The 21,413-nt window shown below is 43.0% G+C and overlaps 1 protein-coding gene across 3 annotated transcripts in view; it reads left to right on the top strand.

The window, feature by feature from the left end:
* Nucleotides 1-21,413, top strand: part of FARP1 (FERM, ARH/RhoGEF and pleckstrin domain protein 1) — a 390,990-nt gene that overhangs the window by 277,413 nt on the left and 92,164 nt on the right. For all 3 annotated transcript variants that reach the window (XM_032771474.2, XM_032771475.2, XM_032771473.2), the window contains exons 6-10: nucleotides 1,969-2,066; nucleotides 14,660-14,774; nucleotides 16,634-16,781; nucleotides 18,822-18,917; nucleotides 20,084-20,247. In XM_032771474.2, coding sequence (XP_032627365.1) covers nucleotides 1,969-2,066; nucleotides 14,660-14,774; nucleotides 16,634-16,781; nucleotides 18,822-18,917; nucleotides 20,084-20,247 — 621 coding nt within the window. The remainder of the gene's footprint in view (nucleotides 1-1,968; nucleotides 2,067-14,659; nucleotides 14,775-16,633; nucleotides 16,782-18,821; nucleotides 18,918-20,083; nucleotides 20,248-21,413) is intronic.

Here is a 21,413-nt window from a genome sequence, read left to right as displayed (position 1 = left end):
CGGTGATGACATGTCTACATATTCACCTCTCTCAAAATTTTATCTTTAGTATTACTGAGAAGGTTAACTCCCATCGGGTCAGCCACCCCAGCATACCCACACTCATGACTGGGCATCGGAGCACCCTTGGTGCTCTGTAGACCCACCCGCTGGCCCTGGGGAAGCAGTTCTGTCCTGTGAATTCAGGTTTCCTATCAGTGAGTGAGTTGTAGGGTGCTTATAAATCACCACCCAGTGAGGGCTCCCACCCCATGGCAAGGAGTCTGCCATATCTGACTTTTGCCTGCCTCCCACGCTCAAGTCCCTGCTGAGTTTCCGTTATTACCACTTGCAGACCTCCCAGCCACCCACCCATTGAAGAACTCAGCTGCTGCAACAACTGAAGGTAGGCTTGCAACAGCTGCGTTATGCCATTAGCTTCTGTAGAAGGTGTGTGTAACCCAGACATCCCAGACAAAGCTTTAGGACACTCGATCCTCGCCATGGCCTATTTACTAGTTCTGCTACCCCTCTAAGTTCGGTGGCTGCTGCCTTCTGGTGGGGGAGGTGTGAGTGAGAAGCCCCTCCTCCCCCACTTAGGTTCCCCTAGATGAAAAGTGACCCAGTTCCCTGAATCCCACAGAGGTCCCCCCTGCAGACACCCATTGCAGCATCACTACCTGCCCCTGCAACGTCTACTGGGTGCTGGTCACACTCACCCCTGCCAGTTGTGTTGTTGTCCTGTCTGAAATCTGTTAATTCAAATATCCTGGCTTTGGGTGACCCACTACACCTTGTAAACATTGTGGTGCTGTGGAAACAACTTTGGAAGCAGTTTCCCAGTCAATTCTCTGTTGGTTCCCCCATCCCGAATGCCTCATTGTGATAGTCCACCACTGGGAGTGTTTGCTTCCCCAGGCTCCCCCATACTTCCCAATAGAGGGGAATCCATTTGGTAGACTGATAGACCAGCCTGGGATCTGCTCACTCCAGTCCTGGGTCCTCTTGCCCATGTGGTGAGAATCCCAGCCCTAGTTTCACAGGACCCCTCGAGCCCCACTCCATCCCCCCTGAGCTGAGTTTGGACCTCGCTCCCCCATCTGCTCTAACACACCTGCTATGTCCGGTGGCAAGGGGGGTCCCCATCCCTTTTACTGGTCTGCTGAAGCCCTAAACTGAGGAGTTTGAAACTCCTTCCCCTTCCCCTTCTCCCACAAAATGCCTGCTTCTACCCCTGCTGGCTTCTGCCTCTTCTAGTTCTCACCAGTCTACTACCATATGGTGCCATGACTCTGAGAGAGCAAAGTTTGCTGTCCTGCTGCTCCTGCTGCTCCACCTGGTCCAGGTAAAAGAAGGCTTTTCCTGCACTAATGTGCACCTAAATAGTCCCCCCTCTCCCAGTCACTTGTGTGGGGGGAGATGAGTCAGCATTCCCCCATGGACCTGGTTTGAAGCTGCTGCAGCAGCAAGTCAGTCTCACACTCAGCCATCTATCTATCCCCTAAAGGAGCCACACACCTTTTCCTACAAGCCAGACAGCAGCTCCCACCACTTACTATGCAGTGAGGTCATTCTCTGGTGGCTACCTAACTGGAAGTTCCATTGGCACCTTACAAGCAGTAGGAGATAATGCCACTCCAGGGCCTTATCCAGCATTCTTTCTTGATAAAATAGGCTCCAGTGTCTAGGGCTGCTTGTTAAAACTATTGCTGAGGGTACCATGTTTGTCTACACTGTCACTTCAGTTCCAGTGCTCATTATGTTTATAAGACATTTAGGCTGTCTTGGCTATGAAAAGCAGCTGCTATGTAAAACCCTAAAGACTAACACATTGTTATGCTTTATTGAGTCTCTAAAACTCAAGAAAATTAGATCACTTGTATAGGTTCCAACAGGCAAAAGGTACCTATTGCCAGATTATGAATCATCATTTTATTGCTTTTTTTCTTAGTTCTTTGTTTGTGACTTTGTTCACTTTTGTGTTTGCAGGTACCTGTTTGCATTGCAAGTGAAGCAAGACCTGGTACAAGGCAGACTAACATGTAATGACACCAGTGCTGCACTCTTAATCTCACACATAGTACAATGTAAGTTCTGCTTTTTTTCCTCCTTATAGAAAGAGAAATGGGTTGGTGGGCAAGAGAAGCTTTGTCAGGCTTTATCAATAATTGCCTGTGAACATATCTTCAGCATGTTATACTGTAGAGTACAGCATAAAAACCTTTACAAAGGCTACTTGTTTTGTATGGCGCTGTGGGTGTGTGTATTTATATACATTTTATTATTTCAAGTAAAGAACAGATGCTCAGAAATATCCCGGGCATTGAATCTGTATTTTCTTATTTGTTTGCATTTTCAAAGAGCTGTGCTTGACAGCCTGCCAGGACTCTGCAAGGAGCAGTTTCTGTAGAGTGGCAAATGAGTTGAATTCTTCAACTGAATTCCTGTTTTGTTTTATAATTTATATTTGACTTTTTATCATATCAGTAGAGTATAAGATTCCTGGAGATCTGTGTACTGTCTAGAGCAGAGTAAATAAATATGCTTAGAATGACAAACTAAATCATAGTCCTGATAGAAGTGTTTTTATACAGACACATGAGAAAAAAGAATGTTTGTTCAGATCATACATTCACTCCTATCAGCACGTAAAAGCTACTTTTGTCCTGTAGATATAAAAAGCAATCTCTGAAAAGGGAATACATGTTTTCCACTTCAAGAAATTATTGAAACCCGTATCTAGAATAATGTTATGAAAATCAGCTTTGAAACATATATAGACTATGCCAGAAATGTTTAGCCATAATAGATCATCACTTTGAATTACCATAGATAGTATCTCAGTTAACAAAGATTTTCAAAATTCTTTAGAGGTTTATCCCTGGTAAGGATGGGTAAATCTCTCTATTCTGTGTTGGAGGTGGGCCGTTTCTTCCCATTATTAATGTTTGGTCCAAAAGCATATGCCAACAACTCTCCATTCACTTTGACCTCCAATGACCTGTATGACTGAGCAGCGGTGGGAGACAAAATAAAAAGAGCAGCCTTAGTGAAATTCTATATCCCTGTGACCATTTTGAAACTGAATGTTTGTGCAGCCCAGACTTCAAGGGGAAAAAAGTTCAACCTTTAAAAGGAAAAAGCTTTTCATGTGTGGTTCCAAAAGGGACTGAGTCTCAACAGAATTGTAACGGAAGTAGGTGGTGAACAAGTACATGACTTTTTATTTTCTCAGCAACTGTATTTACCTTCTCAGGAATTTGGGAGTAGTTTTGTCCCTGCCTTCTGACTTCAGCCATGGAAAAAAAACAGAGCTGTAACTGAGAGGTTGTAAACCTGAAAGAAGAGTTCTTTGAGTAATTGTCCCTCTGAGTGCCTCACTTTAGATGCGCATGTTCCCCTGTGGTGGGATCTCTGGGGTGCAACCCGGAACTGGGGTACCGCTGTGTCCCCTTAACTCTCCAGCCTGGGCTCTCTCACAATGCTTTGTTAGTGACAGGTAGAAAACCCCTTCCAGGCACTGAGATCACTCAGCACAACAATATGTGGAGCCCCACACCCAGCTAGATTGTGTGAATGCTCCCAAAGCCACTCATGAATCTCATAGAGAAACACATCAACCAATTCCCCCCAGCTTCCCAGCCTTGTATCTCAGAACTGTACCATTTTGCCCTGGTCACAAACCTGACCAGTGTAAGTTTATTACCCAGTGTAATGGTAATAATGTAGATGTAAAGAGGACATGCACCAGCCTTTGTACCTGAGCTGAGATTTCCCACGCACTTCAACCAAACCGCATTGTTTTAAGTAAAATATAAAACAGATTTGTTTAACTACAGAAAGATAGAGTTTAAGTGATTTATAATTGTTAGGCACTAAAGGTCAGAGATACTTACAAAAAAAAATGGTAATCATACAGTCTAAATCTTAAACCTTATTAGACTAGGTTGTATTTGGATCAAGTAGTTTTCTCACCCCACTGGATGTTACTGTTCTTAAAACACAGGCTTCCCCGTTTAAGCCTGGAACCAGTCTCCTCAGATCAAGTCTTTGTCTTCCCAGCATTGTTGTTGCTTCCAGCATAGGTGGGGAAGGAGAAAGGCCAAGGCATGATGCCACTGTCTCCTATTTTGAATCCTCAGTCTGTGTGCCTAGAAAACACTCGCCCAGACATGTTCTGGTGGACTTTGCTGAGTCGCAGGGTTGAACAATCCCCCATCCTGTGATCCTTGGGCAGCCCTGCTCCATTATTGTAAATCTCTTGTTTACAATTCCCCTGCTGATGGTTGCTTAACATCTCCAGGGGTAGATCACCATCTACCAGTAGAGACTCTCAAACTTGCAACAAATTTCAGCAACAACCATAAAGCAAAATCTCATAACTTCATATACACTGATGATATACATATTTGGGCAGAACAATGGGTTTCTTCAGATCATGACCTTTCATATGATATCTTACATGGCATACTTTATATGAAATATATAATAACTATGTGACGGGTGAATATGAGGGTCCCAGGGGGCTGCTTTGAGGTACAGAGTGCCATAGCCCCTGATCAGAGATTTTGGATAGCAGTGTCTGAATGGTCTCCTCCTGTGCTCTGTACACCATTGTGCTCCGATCTGAGGGCATGCAAGACAGGGTGGACCTGACACCATTCCTTCTCAATTGCTCTGCAGTGCCTGGGGTAGCTTACCCCTAGTCCTAACTACCTTCCGTTCATTATTCTTAAATTTTTCATCTTTATCATCATTTATTTTTTTAAAAATTTTTAACGTTCCTTTCATGATTTTCGTGTGGATTTTCGGGGGGAGGAGTCTCCTCCCTTCTTTTTGTGGTCCCCCACCCGTAGGGCCTCTCTGTTGGTTGGAGCCTTCTTTTCCTTTCTTCTTGATGGGTACACCCCAAGCCCTGAGTTTTAAACCCTGTTACACCTGTAGAAAGTCTTTTCCCTTTACTAGTGGTCATTCCAGCAGTCTCTGCTGTCTAGGGGGAAACGCACATCCCTTTGAGGTTTCAAGCTTTGCATCACATTAGATGCAGGAAGCTGAGAGAAGACAGACTTAAGCTGCTTCTCATAGAGCATTCTATGAGACCCTCCTCCAACTTGACTCTCCATGATGATGCCTTGCTAGAGCCAGTAAAACCAGTATGGCAGTCACCAGCCATTGTCCCATGCACTTTCAAAGGAGCAGACAAGAAATATTATGTACCCGCCAAGGGCGCAGAATAACTATTCACCCATCTTGTCCCGAATTCCTTGATGGTTGATGCTGTAAATAAAGAAAACAAATACCATTCCAGGTCCACAGTAAACAATAAAGAGCATAAATGACTGGACCTTTTTGGGCCTAAAAATTACTCTCTGCCTGCTTTTCAGGGAAGCAAATTACCACACCCTGAGTACTAAATACAACTACACAAACTACAATAAATTCATTCGTTCTATTGAACATCTCCCACAAGAACAAAGAGGTCAGATCCAAGTTTCTAGTCCTGTTCAACGCACTGGAACTAAGACTCAACACAGAAAAGCCCACTTTGATACCCATCCAGTGTATTGAGTTCATAGGAGTCACTCAGGACTCCTGAACATTCAGGGACTACTTATCATCAGATTGATTCATCTCTCAGCTTCAGTTAAGTCTTCAAACATCAGCAAAAACCTACCTGCAACTGTTGGATCACGTGGCAGGCTGCACATTCGTGACCCCTCGTGCCAGATTATATTCCTGATGCTTTCAGGACTGTCTATATGCCCAAAAAACAAAGCCTAAACAAACAAATATCAATTCTCCAAAAAGTCCTCAAGTCTTGATTGGCAGAAGAATCCCTGCTAGACTTATGGGGGAGGTTCTTTTCATTCATCCATCCTCCACAGAAACCATAACAGCAGGCTCCTCTCTGATAGGATAGAGTGCCCACCTTGAAAACCTTACAGTACAGGGAAAGTGGACCCCTCAGGAATCTGCCTTTCACATCATTCTACTTGAGCTTAGAGATATTTGGTGTGCATGCAACCCATTTTCTACCCATAATCAAAGATTATCCAATCAGCATCATGATGGATGACAAAACAACCATGTATTACATAAGCTGCCAATGAGGAGCAAGATCTCTATACTTGTGCACAAAAGAAGTAAAACTTGGAAACTGGTGCATAGCCAGCCAGATCAATATCTTATCCGCATATGTATCTCATCTACAGTACACCGTAGCCAACAAGCTGAACAGAATTTTTTGCCAAGAGCACAAGTGGGAACTGAGCAATCTGACCCTATCGGAGATATTTTCACTCAGAGCTTCCCAGAGTTAGACTTCTTTGCAACATCATTCAACAAGATGTTTCATAAGATCTACTCAAAGGGAGGACATGGCTGCAATTGTCTAGGAGATGCTTTCCTCATTCCATGACCACGATCCCTGCTGTATGCATATTCTGCCCACCCCCTCACACGGTTGCTTCCAAAAGTCCTATAAAAGATAAAACACAGGAGAAGTCAAAATCATCCTGATAGTGACATCCTAGCAAGAACAGGTTTGGTTCCCAGATCTGATTCACCTGTCACTTTGTTTTTAGTAACACAGAAATCCAGACTTGCTGACTAAAGAATCAGGGTAAACTATTTACTCCAATCTTCCCACGCTACCTTTCACGGCTTGGCTCCTTGATGGTTCTTGGACATAGAAATGGATTGCTCATTTGAAATGCAGAATGTGCTGTTAAACGGTAGGAAATCATCCACATGGAAGATCTTCATAAAGATTTTGGAAACCACTCCAGTTCAGGTGCATCCTGCATGGTTTGTCTCCCCCTGATTCCCACTAAACACATATTTTAGACTACCTCTTAAGTTTAAAGACCTTGGGTTTGTCACTGAGTCCATCCAGTTCACCTGTGGCAGCCTCCAACTTACCTGTTCTGTATTCTTTTTGTTTGCACATCCTACAACCTCTAGATTCATTGAAGGACTGGCCAACTTTTTCCCACAAATTAACCTATCCCGTTTGGGACCTTAATCTCCTTCTCAGTCCACTAATGAGACCACCCTTCAAGCTCTTAGCAGAGTGCTCTCTCCTGCACTTATCCATGAAATCCTCTTTTCACAGAGCTCTTATGTCAACTACAAGAGTAGGAAAATTCTGAGCCCTTATGGCAGATCGACCTTACACTGTTGTTTTTTATTGGGATGAAGTGGGTCATCCTCGTTTTCTCCCCAACATCTCCTCAGACTTCCACATCAATCAGGACATAAAATTACCCATCTTCTAAACTGCGCAACTTTAGATAAAATGCTAGTCTACACACTTTGGATGTCAGGAAGTCACTAGCTTTCCATCTAGAACTAGACCCTTCAGACCTTTTCTATGCATTTTGTCTCCTTCGCAGACAGAATGAAAGGAGCCCCTATTTCTACCCAAAGACTACCCAAATGGGTCTTAGGATGTATTTTATCTTACTGTGAACTTTTTTCTATGCATCCTTCCTCCAGGCTGACTGCCCATTCCACCATAATGCTAGTCAACCTCTATTGCTTTGCTCAAGAATGTCCTCATCAAAGACATTTGTAAATTTGCCACCTGATGATCTGTTCACACCTTTTCCCAGCACTACATCACAGGGTGTGCTTCCAGATCTGATGCAGCATTTTGGGTGGCTGTTGTCCAGTCTGTACTAGATAGAACTCCCCAGCACCCACCCTCTCAGTTTAGGCACTGCTCAGAAGTTAGGTGGAGTGCAGTCCCCATAGGGACAATTTCTTAAAGAAAGAGAGGTTGGTTACATGTAAAGTAACTTGAGTTCACTGACATACTTTCTTCCTATGGGTGCTCTGCTACCCGTTCTCCATCCCCTCTACTTCAAAGACCTGTCATTAGGCTGGATTTCACAATGGAGTGGGAACTATTTTAAAGCCCTCACCAGAAATAGAAAAGAATTGGTTGCAGAGTTAGGATTTAAACAAGGAAAGATAAATTGTGCAGTCTATAACAAGAAGACTAAGTAAGATAGAATGATCCATAGGATTAAAGCCATGCTAAGAGCAAATTGAATGATATGAGAGATCTGTCATCATAGGCAAGGAGTAAGTTATTTACTCTTTTAGCCTGTTCATCATTAAAAAGAGATTTGCTAAGGGACAGATAAATCTAAATTGATTGAGCCTTAGTTAACTGTTCCTCTTTCCTGCCAGACTAACAGTGTCTTTTAATTGCTAGAAGAAGCCAGTTCTTTTTCTTCTCTGCAGATGAAGGTTTGGGTGCTGATTAAACTAGATGGGATTTTCCGTATTGTTTTTTATATATATATAATTATAACTTTAATTGTGCTTGTTTTGTTTATTATTGTATGTGATGAATATCTGAAAATATTATTCACATTTTACTCATCACCCATGCAAGTGCTTAAAATACCTTTTTAAAAACAAATTTTCTGCTTGTTTTTTTTTTTTTTTTTAACCTGAGAAATATCAGAAATGTCAATTCTGGTTACATTGATTTTGGTAGCAGTCTTGTATTGGAGAGAGGGTGTCCAGAGAATGTATATTGTATATTGTTAGTTTCTGCACCTAAATTGGAGGGTTTGTGGTGTTGAATCTGTTCTAAAGATTTCCTTTTTTTTCTCCAAAATGTTAAGTAGTCATTCCAGTGAAATAGTTAACAAAAATAAGACAACATTTTAAACAGTTTTTAAACTAAAAATCCCTTTTCTCAATTGTACCAGTTTCACTCCTTTCCTTCTGATAATGTTATTTCACTAGATCTTTAATAATTATAGAGTCTACTAGTCTAGATAGAACCTAAATTTCTGACAAGTTGGAACATTTAAAAAATGTCTCATATGTTAAAAATATGTAAGTTCCTGTATAATAATAGGAAGTTATGCTCTGAAAGAGACTCAGCCACTGAAGGAATGAGATTCTAGAACCCTTTGTATTATCTTAAACTGGTAGAGCTTGATGTGGGTGGGATTTATTTCTCTTTCCCTAGTCCCAGATCTGTCTATTATGTTTAAAATTAACACATAAGAGTCTGATTTATGAACCCCTAAAAATGTGTTTAATGTTATACTTGCATGTTATTTCTAATGGACTAGAGTTTAATATTGTCTGTTCCCATCTACAAGTGACCAAAATCCTATATAATTATCACACCACCCCAGTGTAATAGTAAAGTTTCCAAACTTCTTGTGCTAGCAAGCCCTCCTAGGACCCCATATGACTATAATTTTCGCTGAAGATCTCTTGTATCTCCTAAAATGTTTTCTGTGAGAATTGGCCCTGATGGTTCCTATAATGGGATCTCATCTGCTTTACTCAATAGTATATTTAAATTGTCTCTGACATTTGTTCATTGGCTAAAAAATTATTTGATGTATTTTTCTGAATAAATATAAAATCAGCAGCTGCTGACAGCAGTGATATAAAAGCGGAAAGAGCAGGGAGGCAAGAGGTGAAGAATGGCATTGCATCATCATGCTGTGTGCATCCACCTCTGCATAACGGGTCTTTGCATGATAGGTTTCTGTTTCCAGGAGTCCCTTTGTGATAGGTACGTCTTTGGCAGTATCTTCAGATATTACAGCCTGCTCCTCATATAAAATCCTATTATGAGAGCGTCAAATGGGTTATATTAAAATTAACATATATGTTACAAAACAGACTATTTATATGAAAGATGCTACATAAAATGTCTCAAAACACTATAGAAAGTGCATTAAAACAGAGAATGCTGCATATGCTTTGATACTTGGAGTCATGCAGAAAGGAGAAATGTGAGGTAAAAAGATGGAGCAGATAAAAAGCAATTAGAGATACTAGAAGTACTACTTCAGGCTAGTTACAGCAAGGGGAGAATGGAGCCATGTGCTAATGTGATAAGAGAAAAGTGAGGTGTGGTTAAAAATCAATCTTTGGCTAAAATGATCAGGAAGGTAGTAAAGTGATAAAAGAGGGAATAGCTCAGAGGGAAAGCGAGTTCCAGAAAGTGCAGCCCGATCTGCAGAGCACTGTTTCTCAAACTGGGGTAGCCGCTTGTGTAGGGAAAGCCCCTGGCGGCAGTCAGTAAGTCCCTCAGCCCACACCGCTTCCAGTAGCTCCCATTGGCCTGGAGCAGCGAACCGCAGCCAGTGGGAGCCGCGATTGGCCGGACCTGCTGACGGGGCAGGTAAACAATCCGGCCCCGCCCACCAGGGGCTTTCCCTACACAAGCGCCGACCCCAGTTTGAGAAACGCTGCTGTAGAGAAATACTAGAAAGGGGTCTTGGAAGTAGCAGACTAGGGAGGGAAGAGGGAGAAGTAGATGGATACGCGGTCAGAGAGAACAAGTCCTGGGGAGTTTGGAAGCCCTAGAGGTTGATTTGAAATGGATTTGGGGGTGGTAGATGCAGTGAAAGTGGCAGAAATCATATTGCTGCAGGGGGAGAGTAGTCTGACTGCAATACGTTTGGCCTTTTGAAGTTTAAAGATGTAGGGCTTTAGGAAAGCCATACAAAAGGGAATTTTAAGCACTTGCATGGGTGTGAGTAAAATGTGAATAATATTTTCAGCAGAACCTGGGTCCAACTAATGTCATGTTTTCATGATGTTATGGAGATAGTGATAGGCAGTCTTCTTTTTTCCTTAAACATCTTTCCTTTCCTTTTTTAAGTTCAAAGCCAAGGGTGACTCTCAAAATTTCTGACCTTGGGGACAAAATAGAAACCTGAGTCATGAGCTACTCTTAAAATGTTGATCGGCATAGCTTCTGTTGAGCACTGTAGTTACATTGATATTAACTCCTGGCGTAGACGCAAATAGGTCAACAGAAGAATACTTCCATCAACCTATGTATCGCTCCTCAGGGAGGTGGATTACCAGATTACAGTGACGGAAGAATTCCTTCCATTGCTGTAGGAACTGGAAGCACCTGCATTATGGCACTACAGCATCAAAGCTGCTGCGCAGTTGTAGCACCCATAGTTTAGACATGACCTCAGTGAAACGGGAAAAAAAGCAGAAAATCCTGTGACACCTTATAGACTAACAGACGTTTTGGAGCGTGAACTTTCGTGGGTGAATACCCACTTCGTCAGACGCAGGTAGTGGAAGTTTCCAGGGGCAGGTATATATATGCTAGCAAGCAAGCTAGAGAATAACGAGGTTAGTTCAATCAGGGAGCATGAGGCCCTGTTCCAGCAGTAGAGGTGTGAAACAAGGGAGGAGAAACTGGTTCTGTAATTGCAAGCATTCATAGTCTTTGTTTAGTCCAGAGCTGATGGTGTCAAATTTGCAGATGAACTGAAGCTCAGCAGTTTCTCTTTGAAGTCTGGTTCTGAAGTTTTTTGCTGCAGGATGGCACCTTAAGGTCTGCTATAGTGTGGCCAGGGAGGTTGAAGTGCTCTCCTACAGGTTTTTGTAATATGCCATTCCTGAATCTGATTTGTGTCCATTCTCCTTTTCCGTAGTGACTGTCCAGTTTGGCCGATGTACATAGAGAAGGCATTGCTGGCATATGATGGCGTATATTATATTTGGTGGACGTGCAGGTGAATGACCGGTGAGTGGTGTGGCTGATCGGTTAGGGTCCTGTGATGGTGTCGCTGGTGTAGATATGTGGGCAGAGTTGGCATCGAGGTTTTGTTGCATGGATTGGTTCCTGAGGTAGAGTTACTATGGGCGGTGTGCAGTTGCTGGTGAGAATACGTTTCAGGTGGCAGGTTGTCTGTGGGCAAGGATTGGCCTGCACCACAGACCTGTGAAAGTGTGGGATCATTGTCCAGGATGGGTTGTAGATCCCTGATGATGCGTTGGAGGGTCCCAGCTATCTCCGTGACACCCATGATTTCCTGAGGAAACTACAATGCATTGGTCACCTCCCAGAAAACAGCATCCTAGCCACCGGGATGTAGAGGCTCTCTACACAAACATCCCACACACAGATGGAATACAAGCTGTCAGGAACAGTATCCCTGATGATGCCACAGCACAGCTGGCTGCTGAGCTCTGTGCCTTTATACTCACACACACTATTTCAAGTTTGATGACAATATATTTCCAGATCAGTGGCACTGCTATGGGCACCCGCATGGCCCACAATATGCCAATATTTTTTATGGCTGACCTGGAACATGGCCCACTCACGGCCCTTCTTACCTACGCTACATTGATGACATCTTCATCATCTGGACCCATGGCAGGAGACTCTAGAAAAATTCCACGCACGATTTCAACAACTCCACCCCACCATCCACCTCAGCTGGACAATCTACACGGAGGTCACTTTCTAGAACACCACGGTGCAAATAAGTGATGGTCACATTAATACCACCCTATATCAAAAACCTATCGACCTCTATGCCCAGCTTCATGCCTCCAGCTCATCCGGGCACATCACACGATCCTTGTCTACAGCCAAGCACTGAGGACAACCGCATCTGCTCTAACCCCTCGGACAGAGACCAACACCTACAAAATTTCCACCAAGCATTCTCAAAACTACAATACCCGCACGAGGCAATTAGGAAAACAGATCAACAGAGCCAACAGTGTACCAGAAGCCTCCTACTGCAAGACAAACCCAAGAAAGAAACTAACAGGACTCCACTGGCCACAAATACAGCCTCCGGCTAAAACCCCTCCAACGCATCATCAGGGATCTAAACCCATCCTGGACAATGATCCCAAAACTTTCACAGGTCTTGGTGGCAGGCCAATCCTTGCCACAGACAACCTGCCAACCTGAAACGTATTCTCACCAGCAACTGCACACCGTACCATAGTACTCTACCTCAGGAACCATCCATGCAAACAAACCTCGATGCCAGCTCTGCCACATATCTACACACGCAGCACACCATCACAGGACTAACCAGATCAGCCACACCATCACCTTTTCATTCACTGCACGTCCACAATATAATATACGCCATCATATGCCAGCAATGCCCTTCTACTATGTACATCGGCCAAACTGGACAGTCACTACGGAAAAGGATAAATGGACACAAATCAGATATCAGGAATGGCAATATACAAAACCTGTAGGAGAGCACTTCAACTCCCTGGCCACACTATAGCAGACCTTAAGGTGCCATCCTGCAGCAAAAAAACTTCAGAACCAGACTTCAAAGAGAAACTGCTGAGCTTCAGTTTCATGCAAATTTGACACCATCAGCTCTGGACTAAAAAAGACTATGAATGGCTTGCCAATTACAGAACCAGTTTCTCCTCCCTTGGTTTTCACACCTCTACTGCTGGAACAGGGCCTCATGCTCCCTGATTGAACTAACTCGTTATCTCTAGCTGCTTGCTAGCATATATATACCTGCCCTGGAAACTTCCACTACCATACGTTCTGACGAAGTGGGTATTCACCCACGAAAGTTCACGCTCCAAAACGTCTGTTAGTCTATAAGGTGCCACAGGTTTCTCTGCTGCTTTTACAGATCCAGACTAACACGGCCACCCCTCTGATAAGTGAAACGGGAGTTAGTGATACGGAACAGTGGGCTTTTTGTGCAGGAGATTCTCATTTTTAAAGTATTCAGCAGTGGAAAGAGGTAGAGTATCAAGGAGCTGATGGAACAGACAGCATGGTCTTCTAACACATCATCTATTCATTCTTTTCAGAGGTAGAAGTTGTAGCATTTATTCAATGTCTCCGTATGATCCCTGGATTTTAATTTAGTCTCTTTATAAGGAACCTAGTTAGGTATAAAAGATGAATAAAGCTATACTGCTTGGATATTGGGGTGTATTGATCTTTCACAGAGGGGTGGACAAAGATCAGTAAAAGCCTTCATTCATTGTACTGTTGCTAGTACTCTGAGATGATAATGGGCAGAGGGAAAATCATTTTACAAAGAAACCGATAGCAGAAACATGTAAATAATGTATGATAGAGTAGCAGGCAACATGCTATTAAATATTCTGATTCCCATATGTAGATTGCCAAAAATAAGTAATTTCCCACTAATGTGGCAGAGCTAAAAAGTGGGTTCCATAGTGAACTGTTGCATACTTGTAATTACAACAACTGCAGCAGCTGGGGGCAACTTCATTCTGAGAAATGATTTATTAAATTGTGTTCACAGAAACAAAATATAACAATAAGCCAGAGAAAGGAAAAAGACTGGATGTTCTGAAGTTCTGCAAAATACGAAACAGACAAATGCTTCATGCATTTCTGGGTTGCAATATATGTATGTATTAAAAAACAAATAAACCACCCCATCTTCGAATTTGACATAATACATAATTGCATGAAACTTCGGGGTGGAGTTTAGGGAAAGAAATGGACATTTGTTGTTCTAGAGGAAATGAAGTTGTTGTGTTGAGTGCCACAATGCGCTTGACAGAAGCTGATCTATTCCAATGAAATGTTCATCAGCAGATTGAAGCCCCTCCGCCAACCTTTATCACACACCCAAATCAATACATCTTTGAAATTATTCCATTTGTTTTTTTTAAATCTACTTGTAGGGTTGTAGGGAACAGGAAAACCCTTACTCTTGGACTACTTTTCATTGTTTCGGTTACCTATAAAGATGATAAGGAATATGTGGAACATACAGTAATGAAAATGAGTTATGAAACCATATTGCAGATTTGGACAAACGTACTTTTATTACTCTGTGTTTTGGTTTGTCTGAATAATATAGATTAAACACCGGGTTTTGATTTTTCTGTCCCTCTCTAGCTGAGATTGGGGATTTTGATGAAACCATAGACCGTGAACACTTAGCGAAGAACAAGTATATACCTCAACAAGAAACACTAGAAGACAAAATCATGGAATTTCACCGCAATCATATGTAAGTCCCAGCTTTTGTTCTTATTAACTTTCCTTTCCTGCAATGTAATTCTAACTGTGAAATATATTGAGCTTTAGCTATAAAAGATTTTCAGGCCTATGAGTTAGTTACTTTTGGCCCTTTCACATCAACGTACAAGATGTTTAAAGAGCATCAGTTGATTTTGATTTTCTTTCTAGCATTCAATTATTTTTTCAACCTGTTCCACACAAAAGGATTCATTGTCAATTTTGTGTGTGCAAATACAGTTGTAAATGATGACCCTGATCCTGCAGATAATTGGGTCAGTACTCTCATTGAGGTCAAGGTCATTGAATATATCTTTCACTGCCATAGATGGCTGACAGAAGGCTCAAGAGATAAATTTTGGGGGAAGCTTGTGAGCCAAGAGGAATCAGAAAGGTTCTCTGAATAGAAATGGGAGGTTAGGTATCATATAACCCAGAGAAGAGAGAAGTCTTAGAAGGGAGTTAAGAGATTGAGGATCAGTTAGGAGTAGAATGGCAGGAATTTCTGCTTTTAAGAACCATTCGAGACTCAAGCCATTGCATTTTGAAGTAAGTGAAGTTTGGGGTTTATTGGTTGTGGTTTTTGTAAGAGCAATTATATTAATCAGGACTGTATGATTTAATATGAAGAATTTAAAATTTATGGAGCCCAAAATGTATGTTCACTGCCCTCAATGTCTTTCATCTTATTCCTTTGCACAGTTCCTTTAGCCTACCCAATTATATAGTAGACAATATCCATATAATCTTTTATTTTCAAGAGCCCAGTAAGCCATATAATTTACTGTTCTGTTGGAATAATGTATATAAAATTCTGTTAGAGTTAGTGGTTGAAGATGCACACAATCAGCCAGCAAAAAGGCTTTGTGTACACGACTGTTTTTGTGTCCTCCCACACTATTATAATTTGGGAGCTAGAATTCTTCATTGAAAGAGCATCTATATGTGTGCTTTTAAGGTGGTATGCCCATGGTAGGGGACCTCTTGGTTAATCAGCAGGAACATCTGATTAAAATGAGAACATTTTAACTGTAATATATTCTTTTATTTTAGAAAATATAGCAATCCTATGATTGCTAAAACGCTGATGCCCAGAACTGTGCTTCCCTCTTTAATTGTATTTTAGGTGAAAACTGGTCACAATCCAGTATCTCTGTGCTTCTAAGGGAGGGTCTTTCAAGTTCTAGCTTTACAGTGGAGACTTCTGCCAGCGTACTTTTGTCAGTTAAGGGTATGAATAGCTGACCCACATAGCTTTGCTGGCAGAAGTCCCTAGTGTATAGGCAGCTATACCAGTAAAGCTGTGCTTTTACTAGTGTAGCTTGTTTCATTCAGGAGGAGTGGTTTCACTATAACAGTACAAAGCACACCGCTAGGAATACTTTGCTGTTGTAACATATCGGTATAGATACATGGGTAAGGAGCTCCTAGTGGAGACATGGGCTCTGTTTGAGATAGACATTATGTTTGTATGTGACTGTGATTTTGAGTATCTCAATTTTTGAGTGTCTAACTGGAGACACCATAAATAGGCCTGATTTTCAGAAGATGGATGCTCAACACTTTTGAAAAGATCAGGCTTTTCTGAGGATCGCCAGTTGGGCCCCAAAAATTGAGGCATCCAAAATCACTATTTGCTTTTAAAAATCTTGGTCTTTGAGAACAGAGCTATTGTTCTAGCTGCTGAGATAGGGTGATTTGGAATGCCCATATGAATGTTATCTAATTAACAGGAACCAGTTTCCATGATGAAATGTCTTTTTGCTCCTTAAAGAAGTAATTTGATTCCAATTTAACAGATGTGGAGAATTCAAGTCTCTTGGCTTTTGTTTTTCATTTTTGTTTCTAAAGTGGACAGACACCAGCAGAATCAGATTTCCAGCTACTTGAGATTGCCCGTCGGTTGGAGATGTATGGAATCCGGTTGCATCCAGCAAAGGATAGGGAAGGGACGAAGATCAACCTGGCAGTTGCCAACACAGGCATTCTAGTTTTTCAGGTTAGAGCTGCTCTGATCATGGCTTTAATCTTTAAAACAGACTGTTGTTTTAACAAAAACAATTATTATACCAGTGGTGCAGCCCCTGTGTGAAATGTGTCTAGTGGAGTTTGGTTTACAGCCACCCACAGGGGAGATTAAGGCTAGCAGGCACCAGAGCCACCAAAATTTCAAGGTGCTCCCAGAGTCGCTTGGAATGTTGGCTGTAGACCTATGTAACTGCATAAGGTCCCACACTTCCAGGGTCCCCTTACTACCTGCACACACCTAACCTAGCAGCTAGATCTCCACTCCGTTTCCAGCCCATAGCCCTGTCTGTTTCCAGCACCAGCTATTGAAGAGACTGACTTCCCTAACTACCCTCCTTTGATCCATGATCAGAAAGCTACATGTTGGCTACATCTCCTCACTATCCTGATGCACATTGGAGGTGGGTCATCTGAAGCCACAGGGCATCATAAATAAGGTTAAGATTTGGTTATGAGCATTTTTAGTAAAAGTCATGGCCAGGTCACGGGCAATAAACAAAAATTCATGGCCCATGACCTGTCCATGACTTTTACTATAAATGCCCCTGACTAAATCTTAGCTTCCCTGGGGGGCCGCTGCTTTGGAGGTCCCCGGGGGCCAACAGTTGGCCCCAGCTCCGGCAGTGAATGCTGCCAGGCAGTGGCTAGTGCAGCTGGCCCCCGGGCCACCTCAGCAGCGGCCAATGTGGCTGGCCCCAGGACCAGCTGCTGTGGTGGCCCTGGGATTAGCCACACCTGCAGTTCCAGCTGCAGATGTCCGGAAGGTCCCAGAAAGTCATGGAATCCATGACTTCTGTGACAGACTCCCCACAGTCTTAATCATAAACAGGGAAGGAGGGTCTCAGGCAGGCATGAAGTAGCAGGTATCGGGAGTAGTGAGTATGTGGACGTGGGGGAGTGGGAGTTAGGAAGTATGGGGAGGGGGTCATGAAGAGGTGGGAGAGAACTAGATGGGGGCTCTCCATAGAGTTCCTTGTATGGGCTTTGCAAAATCTAGAACCCATCTGCTGTGCTGTTGAATTTCCTAGCAGAGATTATTATGACATTAATGTAACTTTCTTAGACAGCAGGCTGTTCTAACAAACATCATCACAGTGTCAGTGCTTGTATATTTGTCTGATGTGGAAGCTACAAAGCAACATAGTTCTGTACATTTAGGAATCTAGTAGAAGCTGCTTTCATAGCTATAAGAAACTCCTAAGCAGGTTTATAAGGATATTAATAGTGAATTTTTATTACTAAGCTGAAATAGTTAATACTTCCTCTAATTTTAGCATACATTAATTAGAAAACATTGATCTGCTCAAATGGTGCAATCTGACTGTGAACATATACAAAGCCTTTCGTAGCATGACTCATAGCTCCTGCCATATGGCTCCTGAGCACTGTTAAAAGGCATTTTTTGGCTCATCAGATAAACACTGTCAAGTAATTTATATATTTTCCTTTTACTTCTATGACTATATGTTAAAGATTAATACTGCTACTGCTTATTTCTGCCTTTTTTTTTCCCCCAGAAAGAGGAAATACTTAAAGGGATGCTGATTTTACTGATCAAATAAAAATAGTTTGGAAGTTTCTGTAGTGTGAGGAATGGAGTAGTTTTTTAAAATTCTCTGACAACTCATACAGTAAAACATTTAATAAGATTGTACTGTAACATCATCTGGGCAGACTGGGTCGACTTGGGGACACTGATCCTCGCGGGGTATATAGGCACCACTGCAATATAAGGCACCCAATCCTGTAATCATTTACACATGTTCTTAACTTTAAGTACTTGGATTCAGTGGAATTACTCATGTTCTTAAATTGGGAATGTGTGTTAGTGTTTGTAGGATTGGAGCCTAAACTATTAGTAATAGCACCATTACAAGCAAATACATCTTAAACAGTGATAATGCAAAAGTACTTTTGGTAGCTGTCAAATTTGCCCTACAGATACATGCTTGGAATACTTAAACTCTGCCTTTAATCTGTAACATGAGTTCACTTGGTTTGTCATCTTTAGAGTCACACCAAGATTAATGCCTTCAACTGGGCTAAGGTTCGAAAGCTGAGCTTCAAGAGGAAGCGTTTTCTTATCAAGCTACGGCCTGATGTGAATGTAAGTCCTTGATATTCTTCAAAGAAATGTAAGGAGAGGTTTTCTGGTAAATTCCTAGAGGCAGATAAAATAGGTGTTTGAGTTGCCTGGCTTGTAATCAATGGGATTTTTTTTAACTGGTCATTTACGCTTATTTCTGGGGCTAGTGCTTTGATAACATTTTCTCTCATGTCTGTCTTAAAATTGACATCCACATTGGGCAGACTCAGCAGAGAAGCTAAGAACTGAACATCCATGAAAGATATCAAGTATTTCCATGGCTGTGGCTCCATGTACTAAAATATTTGTCTCAATACCGTGCTGAGTAGGTGAGGCTTCCTGTTAAAGCTGGTGAACTCGGTGTAGTGCACACACTTAATTATTAACCTCAGATTGATGAGTTAGTGATATTTAACTATGGGAATATGCACCTCTGCTGTGGTGTGCAGTTGTGATCTTCAGTTTCCTAAGATGGAGTGCTTTTGCCGTGGTACTGGGAATGGTAAGCAGACCCCCATTCCCAAGCTATATTTCTGACTGATGGGACTCTTAGTTCTGAGAGATATCCTGTCGCTTGTATTGTAATAATGCACAATACAAATGTTCTGAGGCTGGTGTCAAATCAAATGAAAAGATATAAAGCAGGAGTAGGGAAGCAGAAATGAGTAAATGCTTCTCAGGAAAGGGAAAGGACGTGTTAAACTAGTTGAAGGGTTTCTCACAAGACATTCCTTTTAAAATGACAGTTCAGAAAAGTTACTGCAGTTTATATTTGTATGTCTTACTCAAGCACTGTGCTTCAAAGAAATATGGATGCTGCTGCCATTCAGTAAAATCCATTTGTTCTTTTCTGGCTGGATGGTAAAGTGTCAGTGGCTGGAGATATAAACTAGAATGAGGAGAAAACACAGGTTATTCTGATTTAGTATATTCTTAAAATAATTTGAGGAGCTTTATAATAGGTCTATTACATGAGACAGTGGCAACAATTCTGGGGAATTGCTATTTGTTAGTCCTACTAAGAGTATGTAGAAGGTTCTTGGGATGAGTAGGAGGGCTCCTTGGGCCAGGAGACCAGTGAGTCAGGAGAGAAAATTTGTAGCATAGCATCAGTGTATCAATGTATATGTCCAGTGCATTGCTCTATCATTTGCTCACTCTGTTAACAATGCTATTACATCTTTTAGAATTCATTCCAGGACACCTTGGAATTCCTGATGGCCAGTCGGGATTTTTGCAAGTCTTTCTGGAAGATCTGTGTAGAACACCATGCCTTTTTCAGACTCTTTGAGGAGCCCAAACCAAAGCCTAAACCTGTTCTTTTTACTAGAGGTTCATCATTTAGGTTCAGGTAAGACCTGTTTTCCCCTTTCTGTCTCCTGCTGTTGTTCCTCTCCCCCACTGAAATCATATTGTCCTTGTTTTAATCCTAGATCTTTAATGTTTTTGTCTTTGGTGTTGCAAACTGCTGCTTTATGATTGCTAACCCACCTGTTCAACCAGAGTAATGTATGAGAAGCTGTGGAATAAAAGCCTAAATTCTCCTTATAGTAGCTGATGGAAAATTGCTACTAAAGGGCTAAATTCCCTGTAAGCTGCACAGCCACGCGGCAGCCTATTTAGCACTGCACAGGCGCTCAGGGAGCCCACCCTGACGTGGCTGGGGAAGGGGCACACCATAGGTGCTGACTTTTTCCCTCTAGCCAGGGAATGCTGGACCTGTCCCAGGCTCCGTCCCCACTCCACCCCTTCCCCCAAGTCCCCACCTCTTCCTGCCCCTGTCCTGCCTCTTCCCCGTGGCTCCCCTTCCCTCCTCCCAGGAGCTTCCTACATGCCACAAAATAGGGGTTCATGATGGGTGGGAGGGCTGGGAGGGAGGAGGAAGAGTAGGTCAGAGGGGCCACCGGCAAGAGAGAAGCACTGGGGTTGGGGGAAGCTTGGCTGCCAGCACCTGCTAATTTTTCTCTGTGGGTGCTCCAGCCCTGGAGCACCCACAGAGTCAGCACCTATGGGGGTGCCCCTTCTCCCACCCCAACTGAGCCCTGGACCTGATGCGGGAAGGGTGGCCCGAACCAAGCCCAGACCTGCCAGGGCTGGGGCACCCTTCCCCACCCCTGGCCCCAACTCAGCCCTGGCCCAGACCTTATGTGGCCGGGGGAATGGCGCCTATCCCGTGACCCCAGCCTCAGAGCTGCCACAGTGGGGAGAAGCACCTCTTCCCCCCAGCCCAGGTGCTGCTGTGTGGAGAGAGAGCTGGGGGGAGTCCTCTCTCTCCCCGCCGTAGCCCCAGAGCACCCTTCTTCATCCCTCATCTCTGGCCCCACCTCAGAGCCTGCACCCCCAGCCAGATCCCTCACCCCCCGCTACATTCCCCAGTCCTCTGTCCCAGCCCTGAACCCCTCAGCCCCACCCCAGAGCCTGCACCCCCAGCTGTAGCCCTCACACCCCTGTATGCCAACCCTCTGCCCCAGCACTGAGCCCCCTCCCACACTGCAAACCCCTCAGCCCCACCTCACC

Source organism: Chelonoidis abingdonii, chromosome 1, assembly GCF_003597395.2.
Source record: "Chelonoidis abingdonii isolate Lonesome George chromosome 1, CheloAbing_2.0, whole genome shotgun sequence".
Classification (NCBI taxonomy): Eukaryota; Metazoa; Chordata; order Testudines; family Testudinidae; genus Chelonoidis; species Chelonoidis abingdonii.
The sequence above is the reverse complement of the archived record's forward strand: the minus strand, read 5'-3'. Positions and strand labels throughout refer to the sequence as shown.